Source organism: Haplochromis burtoni, unplaced genomic scaffold, assembly GCF_018398535.1.
Source record: "Haplochromis burtoni strain Fernald_Lab_line unplaced genomic scaffold, NCSU_Asbu1 Contig_138, whole genome shotgun sequence".
NCBI classification, from domain to species: Eukaryota; Metazoa; Chordata; class Actinopteri; order Cichliformes; family Cichlidae; genus Haplochromis; species Haplochromis burtoni.
This window is the reverse complement of record NW_024582499.1, coordinates 387,923-403,445: the sequence shown is the minus strand read 5'-3', so window position 1 is coordinate 403,445 and position 15,523 is coordinate 387,923. Positions and strand designations below refer to the sequence as shown.

Sequence of the window (15,523 nt, the reverse complement as noted above, 5' to 3'; positions counted from 1 at the left end):
CACACACACACACACACACACACACACACACACACACACACACACACACACAGATTAATTAAGATGTGGCAGCTCTATAATCTTACTTCAGCAAAAACATCTACTGTAAAAAAAAACCTCCTGTATGACACTACAGGACAGAGTCTGCTGCACACACACACACACACACACACACAAAATTAACAAATTTCATTAAGTCAAAACGGGTTCAGGTCAATATTCCATCCTCAGCAAAAATACTTCACCATCCAACCACAGTTTTACGGCTTTTTACCTCACACACACACACACACACACACACACACACACACACACACACACACACACAGGCGGAAGCAGAGACAGGGCTGTAATTAATAAAGCACTGATATTAAAATGATCTTTTCTGCAGAGCTGCAAGAACGGCCTCATTGTTCATAAGTGCGAGCACTTTTGTGTCTTTGTGAGGCCTGAATTGAATTTCAGACCTCGTGAGGACATTTTGTGGAAAGTAAAGTTCCATTTGGAAAGAGAAAATTATCAAAAGAAATTACCAAAAATTGAGGACATTTAGTTCACAATGAGGCCATTACAAGCGTCCCCTCAAAAAACTGGGGTTGTGGAGCATTTTCTGTAAAAAAAGAAGAATTTTGCTTTGTAAAACAGAAAATGGACATTTATTGAACGTTAGAAGCGCTTTTAAAACAAGTGCATTTCAGGAAATTGGAGATATTTGGACAAATACAGGAATTTTTTTAAAAAGAAAACCTTATTTTTGGAAAAGATACATTTTCAAAAAATGTTGGTATTTTCCTAAAATATCCTCATATCTAGTAGTTAGTGGGGTTAAGTTCATTGATGACTCTAAATTGCCCACAGGTGTGAATGTGGGTGTGATTGGTGGTACGCCGCCTCTCACCCTGTGAAAGCTGGGATAGGCTCCAGCCCCCCCGTGACCCTGAAAAGGATAAGTGGAAGAGATTGGATGGATGGATCCTCATATTTAGTGGGACATTAGAGAAAAGTGATAGTTTTCTGAAAGTGACGGCATTTTGGAATTCATCCTTTGTGTAAGACAATTTGGTTACACATTTTGCAAAAATTTAGAAAAGTGGGGATGTTTTTGAATGTATTTAGCTTTTAAAATGTGTCCTTTTTAGAGAAGTAGTAGATTTTTCTATCACATGGGCACGTTTTGGAAGTGGAGATATTTTGGGAAAGTGAATCAATGCCGAGCAAAGATTTTTTGGGGAAAATTTTGTTGGACATTTTATGCAAATGTAGAAATTTTGGAAAAGTGGCAGCTTTTAGTAAAGTTAGCATATTTTTCAAGAGTACATTTTTAGAAAATTAGCATTTCAGAATGTGTTGTTTTTACGAAAGTAGGACATTTTTGTTAAAATGTAGAAATTTAGGGGAAATATTTTGGAAAATTGAGTCTAAAAATACTTCAAAGGCACCAAAAGGAGGTTGTAAACATGTTTACTTCTGCTGTAAAAATGGGAATTTCAACCCAAGAGTCTGTGGGCACAGACTTGTGGAGCGAGTGGCCGTCAGAGGAACTGCAGTTTTTGTCTCATTGGCTTCATTTTTCAGCCTGGGAGGCTAGATTAGATTCAGCTTTAGATTGCAATGGTTAAGATAAGAAGCCCTTGAATACAGTGAGAGTCCTCGCAAAGACATAAGTACATTGAGTGTGTGTGTTAAAGTAATGACCACACAGCTGAAATATGTGAAATACCAAGACCAATTGAGAGACAGAGAGAGAGATGTGTGTGTCTAATGTGCTGATTTTCCATTAAAAGCAGCCAGCTGAGCCCAAGAGAGCAGCATCATAAGTCATTGTAACGCACACACACTCTCTCTCTCTCACACACAGAGGCAGGCAGGATAAGAAATGAAAGGAGAAAGTGCTGTTGAACACACACTGGCGCCACAGATGACAATCACAGGCGATGCTGGTGAACGCAGCTCTTATCTGCAGCTCGTACAGTGGCAGAGCTCCAACCTGTCACATCTGAAGCTCACAAACACTCCTGATCGCACACTCACGCCACAACTGAGCCTCCAAGATGAGGCACAAACACGACTACTCAAGCATCAATACCCAAGCACCAAAGTCACTACATTTTAAGCATAAAACATGAAAACCGTGTGCATTTAAGCCATTTGTTGCATCACTTTTTTAGCTGGGCATTCAACTGTAATGTGTTTGTGCACGTATGTGAGCCCCTGGGTATGAACATTTTTAAATAGCGTTATATTCACCGAGTATAGGCATAGAAAGAACAATGACCTGCCCTTTCAGGGCACACCTGTATTCATATCCATCCAAAAAAGCCTCTATGCCAATTTTATTTGGAGTCTGAAGTCAGATGAAGGCCCTTTCACTGCACATTTGTAACATCTGGACCTATAATTTGTTTTGCAAATGTGCCACCACTCCACTAACAAATATGCGTTTTGTAAGACACACACAGGCTAGTAGCTGCTCGTGTGTGTAGTTTAGCTTTCTTGGCACAATGCTAGCATAAGCTAACTTCTACCAAAAGATGAGGCTGAGGACTGTTGGCATATCCGGTCCAGCAGAAACCATAAGAGTGGTCGTCTTTTCTCTTCTCTTTAGGTGGTGGGACGTCTGTACTTGTGGTTTCCTCCACACATGAAAGTGATCTGTTTCCCCCTCTCATTAGCTTCCTCACTGTTAAGCACAGTCTTTGATGTGTCACACTCCCATAATTTGAACCATCCAGCAGCTGGTTCGAGGCTCCCTTTGGCAAAAGGAATTTTCCAACCTTAATTTTTTAATTTACCTGGTGCGCTTCTGCAGGGCTGTTCTTTGTCACCAAAGACCAAGTAATTCTGCTCATAACTTTTATGGATATAGTTTCCAAGTGCAGCCAATGGGTAAAGGGTGTAAGCTTCATTGGCCACAGGATCACGTTTCTGCTCGTGTCTGATGGTGCGGTCGTGCTGGTTTCAACAAACAATGATCTGTGACTCACACTCGCTGTTTGGGATTAGAATTAGCAAGTCTGAGGTCATGGTTCTCAGTCAGACAAGGGCGGAGGGCACACTCTGGGTTCGGAGTGAGTTGTTGCCCCAAGTGGAGAAGTTCTAAGTATTTCGGGAACTTTTTCGGGAACTTCACAAGTGAAGGAAGGAGAGAGCTGAAGATTGAAGGATGGACTGGTTCAGAGTATCGAGTGGAAACTTTCTGCTGTGGTAAAGGGAGGGCTGAGTGCAAAAGCTCAATTGACTCAATTGATGAGTCTACCCTCAGCTATGGTCGTGAGTTGTGGGTAGTAACTAAAAGAAGGGAGACTGTGGCAGAAATAAGCTTCCTCTAAAGGGTGGCCAGACTCTCCTCCTCGTGCACTTCCTAGTTGAGGTCTTTCAGGCATTTCGTACCAGGAGAAGGCCCAGACACCCCAGCGGATGCTGGAGAGATTACATGTCTTGGTTGGGTTGGGAATGCCTCACTGACACTCCAGAAGAGCTCGAGAAGGCGGCCGGGGAGACGCAGGTCTGGGTGTCTCTGCTGAGATTGCTGCCCCACAACTGAAGTTACTGACTTGGCTTGAACAATATTCAAAACAAAGGCGTAATTGCAAAAAGCACCTTTACAGGTTAGTGACTAGGCAACCACATAAGCGAAAACGATGCCCCCGGACTTCTGAGGATTTTATTTGTAGAAAAATCTATACATTTTTATTAAAAAGAAATGTAAAGTGTAGATATTGCAAGCAAAGCCTTTTCTATAGAGTTTTATTTCTTCAAATTCAAATGTTTAGGTTTAAATTTAATTTAGTGCTTGAACTTCCACAACCTTGAAACTGTAACAACTTCAGAGACTTTTAACCGTCATTCTCTTCTTTCCTATTCACTGTGCTGTCTGTACAGTTTATATAGCTGTTTGCAAAGAGGTATTATTTGTTGCTTGCTTGATAGTTTGTTTTCCCTGCTCTTTAAAAATATATAGTGATAGTACAGTAAGTCTGTACAGTACTGCAGGGCCTGAGCGTTACAATAAAGCCGACCCATGGCTGTGCTCTGTGTAACCTGCCTTCCCTCTTTGTCTTTTTAAAGCTTCTTACGTGTGTCTATTGGCTTTCTGGGAGCTGCTGAGCGCTCAGATGTGATTGTGTGATCTATGTTTTGTGTCACTTGGCTTGTTATTCAGAGTAATTCACTGGGAAACATTTCTCCCACCGGGACAATAAACTCGGGTCGATCTTAATTCTTGTTTCTTTTTACTTGTCAGTATTTCTCTTCCTGCTCCTGTCTGCTTTCTTAGTGTCTCTCCTCTGTCTCTCTCTCTCTCCTGCTGGGTCTTAATGTCACAGAGCTGGTGGACACACACAGAGTATGTGTGGCTCTGTTGTCCCCATGGTAACCCTTGTGGTCGCTAGGGATGCCACTATGGGGTCAGAGGTGCTTGGCAACAGCGGCATGAACGTGTGTGTGTGTGTGTTTCTCTTTAAGAGCTGCTCATGCAGTACGTTGAACTGCAGTTCCACTGGTGTCCACTGGGTTCTGTGTGATTACATTTAGTGGACTTAAAGTGGACGGGAAACCTTATGATTCACAGTTTTTATACCTGTACAAGTGATCTTTATCACCACAGATTTGAATGGGAAATTTAAAACGAGGCTATTTGGTTTTTAAGTGAGACAAAGCTGGCAGTTTGGGCCTTAAATGAAACAGTCAGATTTCATTTAATCTGACTGTTACAAACTGAGTTTGTAGCTTCTGTATCAAAGGCTTTTCCAGAGGCCCTACACACTTTGATAAAGTGAACATTCACACTTTGGCGCGTACAAACGCCGAAGCGCATACAAACTCCGAAGCACTTACAAAACACAACAGAAGTGCTCCAGGATGCTGGGCGCAGTGTTGAGCTTTTGTCACCTCGTGGCTACACAAGCCAGCAAGTACCAACGACCGGATTTGTGTGTGGTAGTAACAGGTAAATTATTCTTTTTTTAATTATTGGAATATATATATGAGTGCTTGTGTATAAATACACAAACAATACACATATGCTTTCAATTGTGCAATTTAAGTGATCTAGGTAGCGAGTAGTGACTGTTGCCGAATGTAGCCTCTTATCTCTCTGTTGTTCTTCTTGTTTTCCATTCAGGATGTTGTCTAGAAGACGGGCATGGTCCATAGGCATTGTATTTTCCACATGAGTTCCCTACATCACCAAACAGGAGAGCACAATACAGTGCACACAGATGTATTATATAGAATATCTGTAATATAGTTTTACGTGCATGTGTTTATTTTGGAATGAATGGAATGAAAATACATATACAATACATTGTATAACTTGAATAACTACGAAATAATTGTTTATCAAGTACTGACAGAAATATTCAGACGTTTTACTTTTTTAAAGTGACTTATTGTAATAACAACACAAAAATATCGGCAATCAAAACAGTCAAAGAACTCGTGCTGCAGAATCATATATACATTAATTTATCAGACCATAATTGATTAATTAACATGGATTTTGCTTTAATGATGCAGTTAGAGATTGTTTTACTTTAATTCTACACTGATAGCGGAGTTTGATTTAACACAGTGATACAGCCAAAAATACCATGAGCTTTAAAATAAATGGTATGCTGTATAAAACAAAATATTTGTACTTAGTGGCCTGAGGTTGCAATCAAATTTCAGTGGGTTGGTGCCACCTCATGCCCACAGCATGGACACACCCCTGGCCACATTATAACCCAGCATAGGGAAATCATTTTAGTTCTTAAGTAAAAGCGCTTCCTCCACCACATTCTGCTTTAATAATATTGGGGGTGAAAGGAATAGGACAGAGGAAGGAAAAGAAAAATGATAAAGGAAGGGAATGGGAAGAGAGATTGGAAAATTAATGGAAAGGTGCATGTAGAGTAGGAGGAACATAGCAGGAAGGAACGGGGGGAAAATGAGAAGAATTCCCTTTGGAATAACTGCGGGCGAAGATGGAGAGACAGATGAGGAGGTATGCTCTTAAAAAAATGAGATCATTTACCATCCACTGTCACTTCTCATCAAGCTTTCATCTATCAGACGTGCTTCCACATGTAAACTTCATCACATGATCGTACATCAAACCCAGACCGGCCGGGCTGAAGACAACCCGCCATCATTAAAACAAAAAATCCTGCGATAACACACGATGATTAAAGCTGAGGTTAGCCTGTTACTTTCAGTATATACAAAAATAAAGCAAAATGACTGACAAGGGAGTGTAATTATAGACTTCTATTAATTTATTTGAAGTGTTTTCTTTGCCTACTATCATTTATATGTCGACTATAAGCTATTTTTGAAAATTACGACAGTATTTCCCCGGAGAAATTATAAAAAGGGAGAGAGATGGTAGTTCGATAATCTAGTACAGAAATATGTAAAGAAAATCTGAAATATATATATCTAAACGGCAGCTACTCCACCGGCCACTGAAGAGCTAACGAACAGCCAAGATGGGAAAAGACTCGTTGACTCGTTTTTATAGTAAAGATCTGCGCAAGTCAGTGTTTTTTACTGAGACAAGGTCTCCGTTTTACAGATGTTTTTATTACTTTTTTAATTACTATTTGGTAAAACAGATTGGGCAGTCTTGTAAGAAAAGCCAGTAATATCTCAGAGAGGAGACAGCCTGTGCTTTGGGTCATTTATAACAGGCATGTCCTTAGGAAGGCTAATGACATACTGGACTGTCTGAATCATCCACTCCACGGGGAGTTTGAGCTATTGCCCGCAGGCCATCATGTAAAACACCACATGTCTCTTTTTTATTCTGAGGACTACTGATACACTTAACGGCAAGTTACACTCTGACCATATTTCTGCTGCTACTGTGGCATGTGTGCACTTTCTTCGTGTTTATGCTAAATTTTAACAGTTTACATGAAACCCCTGGTGTTATATTACAAATAACCTTGAACATTAAAATGGAATTTATTCAGTGCTCTGGTGAGATGAGCAGAGAAAGCGATCGTGTTGCCTGTGTGGAGGCTGAGTGTGTGTTACAAGGGTGGATGTGGAGCTTCATAAATCTTATTTTGGAGCGAATTCACCAAACCTTCTAACTGCCTTGTAATGGCTTTAACAGTTGACACTATATATCATATGAATGTTCCTTTGTTGATCAAAAGGAAAGTTTCATGTATGTAAGGGCCTGAAAATAACTGCCCTTGCTTCTAGGAGGACTTTTGTTTCCCCAAGATTGACCGCTGCAAGGGGCTGGGGGGCAAATGATCTTTGATGGCAGGATCAAAACCACACCCACCAAAAATCAAACAAACAAACAAAGAGGATGTACAAGTTAGAGTAACAATGTCACTGCATCTCTACTCCAATAGTAATCCTGACTGAAAGCAGTCTTAGACCGTGCTTTTATTTTGAAGATTCAATAGTCTGCATGAAGAATGTTAGAATAGCAGGAATGTGTGTGTGTGTGTGTGTGTGTGTGTCTGTGTGTTTCTCTTGTTGTACTAAATGGCCAATTTCCACTGGGAATAGTAACTTAATTAAATACAGACAGAGAGACACACACACATACTGACCATCTGTATGTAAGTGTTGTGCTGTTGTCTGCCATAGTAGCGGTATGTTACTGCATAATAAGTGTGTGTGTGTGTGTGTGTGTGTGTGCGCGCGCGAGGTGTCTTTAGGGCGGCCTCACCGACAGGAAGACAGATGAAGGACAGGAAATGAGCGCGAGCAGACGGACAACAGTTGGTTTGTGTGTGTGTGTGTGTGTGTGTGTGTGTGTGTGTGTGTGTGTGTGTGTGTGTGTGTGAGTGAGTGTGTGAGAGAGAGAGAGAAAATGCAGGACATCGAAAGGCGAGTGTCATCTCACTAAAGGACAATAATCAATCTGTGGAGTCCGTGTGTTCTTGTATGTCTAGTTTTGTGAGGACAGATTAGATTTTATGTTGGGTCCGGGATATGGGAATAACTTCAGTGAGGGACCTCACAAAGATAGCCCTGCAAACGTATGTGAGTACATGTTTGTGTGCATGAACTAGAGTTAATGAACATTCCAGTGAGCGTTTTTAAGGTCCTTGAAATACTTGGCAAATGTAGAGTTTTTTGAAAGGTATTTCAGGGAAGCAGACATTTGTGAACGCTCCTTTTTAAAAAAAAAAAAAAAAAAAAAAGTGGGCATTTTAGAAAAATAGCAATACCTTGGAAAAGTTTAGAGCTATTGGAAGGTGTGGATGGTACTGGAAAAAATGGAAAAATGATAAGAAAATGAACACTTTTAGGAAAATTGTTCAAATATTTTCAGAAAGTGGAGATTTGGGGAAACTTTGGACGTTTTGGTAACTTGGTGACTTTTTTGCGAACTGTGGATATTTCAGAAATGTCTGGATACTTCTTGGGAAAGAATCGGTATCTTTGAGGAAAATGTGGACATTTCAGGAAAGATTTAGAACATTCTCAGTTCTCTTAGATAAACTTTTGAAAAGCAAATAACAAAGCCAGAAAACTGTTGGAGGCACGTGTAGGCAATTATAGAAAATAAGGACATTTTTGGGGGCAGTTTGGAGCTTTATGGCAACATGGGGATATTGTAAAGTTTGGGGACTGTACGATTGTGTAGATATTATGGTAAACTTGGAACATATTTTGGGGGGTTTTCTGGGAAAAGGTGGACACTTATGAGAAGTGAAAACCTTTCAAGAAAATATGGGCATTGAAGGAAGTGTGTCACAAAGTGTGGATATGATTTTGGGGAATTTCAGGAAATTAGGAGCACTGTTAGGTTTACATAAAGTTTGTAAAAGAAAGGACTTTTTTTGGACAAAGTTGAAAGATTTCAGAAATAAATTTGTTTTGCTTTGGAAATTGAAAGGAGGAACATTTTGTGAGAAAATGTCCACTTTTTTAGCAAATGTGGATATTTTGGGAAAGTGAGGACATTTTCAAGAGGAAAGCATATTTTGGAGAAGCGGTGATTTTCTGGGAATGTGTTTTAGAAAGTCTGACTATCTGTGAAATGTGATTTTATCTATCTTCACAAATTCCGGGAGGTATTTACTGTTCAAGTCTCGGGATCTTATAACCAGATTAGGGTCAAGAGCTGGGGAAATATCATGACACTGATGGTCCTCACGCTGGCAGAAAGACCAACCTGTGTGTGTGTGTGTGTTAATTCAATCCCAGTCAGACACATCAATACTGGCTCTCCACTTGAAGCATGACCTTTGAACTCTGGAGGTTCACCATCATCATTCTAGACACACACACACACACAAACACACACACACACACACACACACACACACACACACACACACACACACACACACACACACACACACTCAACACACTAGAATGTGTGTGTGTGTGTGTGTGTGTGTGTGTGTGTGTGTGTGTGTGTGTGTGTTTGTGTTTGCTGATGCTGCAGATGTGTCAGAGTCACCTTCAGATGAACACATGTTAGCTTGTTTTATATTCTCGTCTCTCTCTCACTTGGCTGCATAATGAGGAGCAGTGCATGCTGGGTCATGTAGTGTATCTTACCGAGGTGTTCTGACACTGAATGCAGGAGGAGTTGAAGCGGACGGCGGGGATGCGCTGGACTTTTCCCTGGATGTTAAACACACACTCGTAGTTTTTCTGACCAGACTGAGGTTGGGGAAGGTTACGAGCTCTCAGCGTGATTGGACGAACCATCCCGGCTGGAACCAGGATGTCAGAGGTAGGGATTATCTGAGGACAACCCTGCAGAGAGGGGGAAAGGGGGAGGTGGGTTAGTACACAATCATTTATCATTTATGACAGGCGAATGGAAATCAGCCCAGTGTATGATGATATATGTCATTATTAGAGAGAACTGTTTCTATTTTATTCACCGTAAACTATTGATCAGAGCCAGCATATGTCACTGTTTACAGGTACAATAAGATGTTGCATAGCTCACTTTAAATACACCTGTTTTTAAAGTTTCCTCACCTACTTTTTCACAAATGCTCATTTCTTTTCCAAAATGCCCTCACTTTTCACAAAAGTACACTTTCTAAAAATGTCCCGACTTTTGAAAAGTGCAAAATGTGTTCAAAATATTAATAAAAAAAACATTTTCCAAAATGTCCCTGTTCTCATTTTATACACATGTTAACAAAATATCACTTTCTCTCTCTCTTTCAGAAAAAGCTTTTTTTTTTTTTTTTTGCAAAAGTCTCTAATGTCCATGAATGTCCCCATAATCCAAAAATGTCCATATTTATTCTTGCAGTTGTCTTGAAATTTGGACTCCCAAACACATACATCTACTTCCACACACACACACACACACACACACACACACACACCACACACACCACACACACACACACACACACACTCGCGCACAGCCGACAAAGGCAGATAGCTTATCTAACAATCTGTCATCACTGAGTGGGGACAGAGACACTGTAACAGTGAGTTTGTGTGTGAGGTCAGTAATGGACAGCTGGTGACAGATCCAAACTTCCTGCGGCTGCTTGAAACACACCCCCACACAGTGTACACACAAACACACCCACACCCACACACACACAGTCTCTCAGTGGGGTGAAAGCTTTATTAACGGCCGTCACTACGGTAATTAATTGTCTTGTGAATGACAGGAAGACCATTAGCTCCACAGGAAGTGGACCAAAGCGCAGCGGTCGCCAGCAGCTACCGTGGAGACAGTGTGTGTGTGTGTGTGTGTGTGTGTTTGGGATAAAGGCCAAGTGTGACTGTGAGTCTCTCAGCAAACCCTCGACATTTAACCAAGCACATCAGCCATCGGCTGCACTAGAAATACCCAAACGAGCACAACGGCCCAGACACACCATCACACCGACACATCAAACAAACTTTATTTATTAAGCAGATTTCATGTGGAAGACTTGATGTTTCCACAGATGTGATTATATGATCCATTCTGATGCTTAGATCAGTGATTTGTAGGTTTGGAATTAAACATTTCTAACCAGGAAACAGCAGGAAACTCTAATCAAAGATTCCTCTTCCAGGAACACCTGTCCCTCTGATACACAGAAAGGCTGCAACTGTTTCCACCTTATGAGTGCTTGTGCTTTTCATCATGGTGAAATGTGGCCCTGGAGCCCACTGCTGTAGCACGAACTACAGCCGAGGCTATTCTGAATGCTCTGCCATATGTTTATATGTCTGTATGCAGATTTTCAATCATAAAACTTTAAAAGTGCGCAGCTGAGATCAAAATTAAGGCTCGTGTTAAGGAAGCGTGTAGTCCAGCTTGTGAGTACTGAGTACTACTGAGTCCCAGATATACATGTAATGTTTTTGCAACCCGATATATGGGGTATTTATCGGGTGTATTACATTTGTTTTGGGGGGTTTTCCAGTGACGGTGTTTCTGTTATCAGTTTGTAAATTGGTCTCCAGTTTTTCTTATGATATTGCATTGACCAAATTCAGCTTGGATCCTTTTTACTGTCAGTGATTGATGAAAACTGTGAGGTGTAGAGTTTGACTGAAGTGGAGCGTGCTGCATAAGTCTGAGAGAAAGTTTGTTACTCTTACCCGGGCTTAGGTTACAATTCATCGTAGTTACAGCTATACGATTTAAATGTTTCGACCGTTTTACTTTCATGGGATTAAAAATTGCCAAACACGCCATTTTGGAAAGAAAATGCTGGCACAGACTCACATGAGCTTTTCAACATTTCTATGACATTGTACAGACTGTTCCAGAGGAGGAACATATTAACATATTAAACATAAAAAAGGTATGTCCCAATTCGAAGGCCGCTCCAAATGCGTCCTCCTTTTCCCCAGATTTGAAGGATGGGTCGGGTGTATCCTTCGTGGCCCAACCTATCCCAGAATTCATAGCGCAGCCCAGCCAATTCCAGTTTCCAACAATGGCGGCAGCTACTTAGTTTTAATATTACTATCACTGTGAATGATCCCAAAGCTTGAGTTGCAGAATGTTTTGCGTACTCTTGAGTCTATATGATGCCACAAAAAGGGGACATCCCCAATGTCGTCATCACATCTCTAACTGTGAGCGCTGAACCTCCACCTGCTGTTCCAACCTCCTGTTTGTGAGGAGCAGCCAGTTTAGAGAAAGTTGGCTTAAAGGGGGAGGAGCCAAAATGGCTCGTTACAGAAAGAGGACAAACTGAGGAGCCAGTATAAGAGCCGTAATGATAATTATGAATATTAATCATGCAAAGCGTCTCTAGCTATAGCCTTAGCAGACTGTATTTTTCCTCTTCAGAGGCTCATATGGATGCAGCGAAGGCTTCGAGGCAGAGCCGTCTTCTTTACATCTGTATTGCCTCAGCTGCAACAGCGCCAGCGTTGGGCCTGTCAGAGGCTGAGCTCATGAGCACCATGGTCCTTGATTAAACTAATGTCCACTTCACAGGACTCAGAGAATTCTGCTGCTTTCTATATTTCTCTGCACTGGAGATCAACAGGTGAGCCCCGTCTCACACATTCAAACCTCTTATCTTATTCTTCTTTTAGCATGTTTACACAATGGGTGGGGTTTAGCTCAGGGTGAGGTTATACTTTGGGGGTAAAAGACAAACACAAAATCGCACAACTGAATCAATGGAACTAAATCTACACAGATCTCCTTCGTTCATTCCAGTGCACGTTTTTGTTCCTCGTCTATGCACCGACTGTGACAACTCCAGAAACCGGCTCCTTGTTTCCTGCACAGCTTCGCCTTATCTCTACTCGTTTAGTATTGCAGTTATCGCACAAATACTCTCTTATTCTCCACTGAGTCTACAAAGGCGGCTCTTTTATTGCACTGAAGTGTGATTTGTAAGCTTACATGCTATATAAACACTGAGCTTATCATTAGCAGAGTCTGGAAAACAGAAAGGATTGGCTTTTGTGGCCTAGTGTTTTCAGCTATTATCATCAACATATCATCAGCTTTTAAATTATCTTAGCAAACTGTGTTTTCACTTATGTTCTGCAAACACACAGTGATCATTAGCAAAATGATTATTGGGTGTTTCAGTGGCTTTTAGAGCTTTTACTCTGAGAACAGCTGCCTGCTGCAGTTATAAAAACAGCCAGAGTCAAAACACTAACATTGTGGGGAGACAGAAAAACATGACCCGAGACTGAATCCAAGATCTGTGAAGTCCAAATCAGCTGCAGAACAAGCTGAGGATTCTCTGTAGGTTAATCGTTACTAGCGACACCTGAATACTGCCAAGACATACATCATTTAATTAAAACACTGACTTTAAGCACTTTAAGAGGAGACAGGTAGGAAAGTCCCTCTGATGAAAACGTGGACCACTAAATTCCACATGCAGAGATTAGCAGTTTTCACACGCGCACCTTAACATCTGTACACATTACTCAGTGGTGCTGCATTCAAGGTCCAAAGACAGCGCACTAAAATGTTCTTGTGGTTTAATAAAATGAATTTTAATGCAGAAAAGGTACAAAATGTATCAGAATTAAAGGATGTTCACAGATTTTAGTGGGCGTCACATCTGCTACCTCCTCCTTCTCTATTCAGTTAGCTCATGTAAACCCCACAGAGCGTTACCAATAATGCAAATGAGCTGAAAGTGGACTACATCCCCCACGAGTCAAGGGTGGAAATCTGAAGTCTGTTTGAATTTCTAATAAAATTAAACCCTGCATCATCCACAAGGATTCAACAAAATATGAAATCTTAAATTGAGGCTGCTCTTGTTTTGCAAAGGAGAAAATAATCTATGTATTTGTTCCCAGGTTTTTGTGTTATTGTGGAGTTCTAGTTTACATTTAGATTTTATTGTTATTCCCCTTCTGGTTTTAGTGTCATCAGTGTTTCCCTGACTTCGCCTCTGTCCTGTCTTAATCCGGTCTTTAAGTCTGACGTCATTCGTCGTTTCCAGGTCCAAACTGCGCTTCAGGTCCCAAAGTCAAACTAACACTGCAGCATCACTGAGAGTCACAAACTATCTAAATTCTTTCATCATTAATAAAATGATCAGTGTTGCTGCTTTACCAGGTGTAACAATCAAGTAGCTTGCTAACCTAAATATGATATAGCATGTTCCGACTTAAAAATTCAAACGCACAGCTTTGCTATCACTTCCAACATAACTAAAGACAGAAAACTAAACATTAAAGCATTAAAACATGTTAAAAACACAACAGCTTTAACCTCCTAAGACCTGAACTCTTCCACGGCATGCATTTTTAATTTCTCTTTGATATTTGGGCTGATTGGGACCTGATTAATGTAAAAACAAAGAATTACCAGATTTTTATTTTTTTTTTACCTAATTTTTGTTTTTAAGAAAAATGAGAGCCATAAATGAGGACATTCTTTTAAAATTCCGATAAAACAGTAGCAATATAATGTCCTCGTAAGTGGATATCAGGCCCTTGTAGAGCAAAATTGAGTATTTTGGTCTAAATAACCCAAAATGTGATGTCCACATATGTGGACGCCAGGTCCTAGGAGGTTAATAAACGCAGAGTCGTTTGCATCTGGAAGCAGAGTTCATACGTCATCACTTAACAACAGGATAATTTAATCATTTCTCGTCACCTTCTGTCTTTGTTCTCTGATCCTACAAATATTTATTTTATCTTCTCGTGTCTGAATTTCCTCATTTCTGATCGTCTGCCCCACCTTAGTCATCTCCACCTGCGTCTCATTTGTGTTACAAGTTCTCTGGTTAACAGTATTGTTCTTCTCCTTTCATCACTCTTCTCTTCACCATCCACAGAACAATCCATTCATATTTTAGTAATTAGCCAGAAAACGTTTTGCCCCGGAGAAACATGCATATATTTATTAGCAAAAAGGTGTTTTTCACTTAAAGCTGATAACTAAGCTGCTGTAACATTTACATGAGAAGCTGTTCCTCATTTAATAAGAGGAATAAAGTAAAATCAGGAAGAAACAGCAACAGAATGCAAAAACAATTTACTTACAGCCTGAAATATGAAATTGTTAATTAAAAGTCGTGTTGTCAGGTGAGTTCTGTGAAAAACAGATAAGTAGTTGTGTGGTTCAGCTGTGCACTTTCTTTATTCTCCTCTTTCTGCTGACAATCCTAAATTCTCAGCTGCGGATGAAGAACATCAGAGCTGCTTCTCTTCATCCTTTTCCCTCCCTCGCTCCGTCTTCCTCTCACACAGATGAAAAAGAGACCTTTACTCTGCGAGACACTTTAACCTGCTTGAATAAAGGTTAAATAAAGAATAATGAAATTTCAGCCTCCTCCTTCTCCTTTTTCCTCTATTGCTCTTTTCTCCTCACGACTCCCTCGTTTCCCCCCTCCCTCTCTCTCTTAGTTTGCCTAATTGCCTGGTAATTAACATTAATTGCCAGGATTGGACGTTTTCATGTCAATTAAGTGGCTATTCATCTTCTATTAACCAATTAGCCAATCAGAGGTTGTTTCTGTCACCCGGTAATGACACCGAGCACCAATCACGTCAACGAGACGCCCAAACAACTCGATCCCGGCTCGCTATCCTCTCCACTAACGAGATAACAAGCAGACTGAGAGCAGCTCGGCTCGTTAGCGAC

At 40.7% G+C, this 15,523-nt stretch overlaps 1 protein-coding gene across 1 annotated transcript in view; it reads right to left on the bottom strand.

Moving 5' to 3' along the window:
• plxna3 (plexin A3) overlaps positions 1-15,523 on the bottom strand; it is a 144,981-nt gene that overhangs the window by 29,550 nt on the left and 99,908 nt on the right. Inside the window, exon 13 of the mRNA XM_042224441.1 lies at positions 9,523-9,723. Coding sequence (XP_042080375.1) covers positions 9,523-9,723 — 201 coding nt within the window. The remainder of the gene's footprint in view (positions 1-9,522; positions 9,724-15,523) is intronic.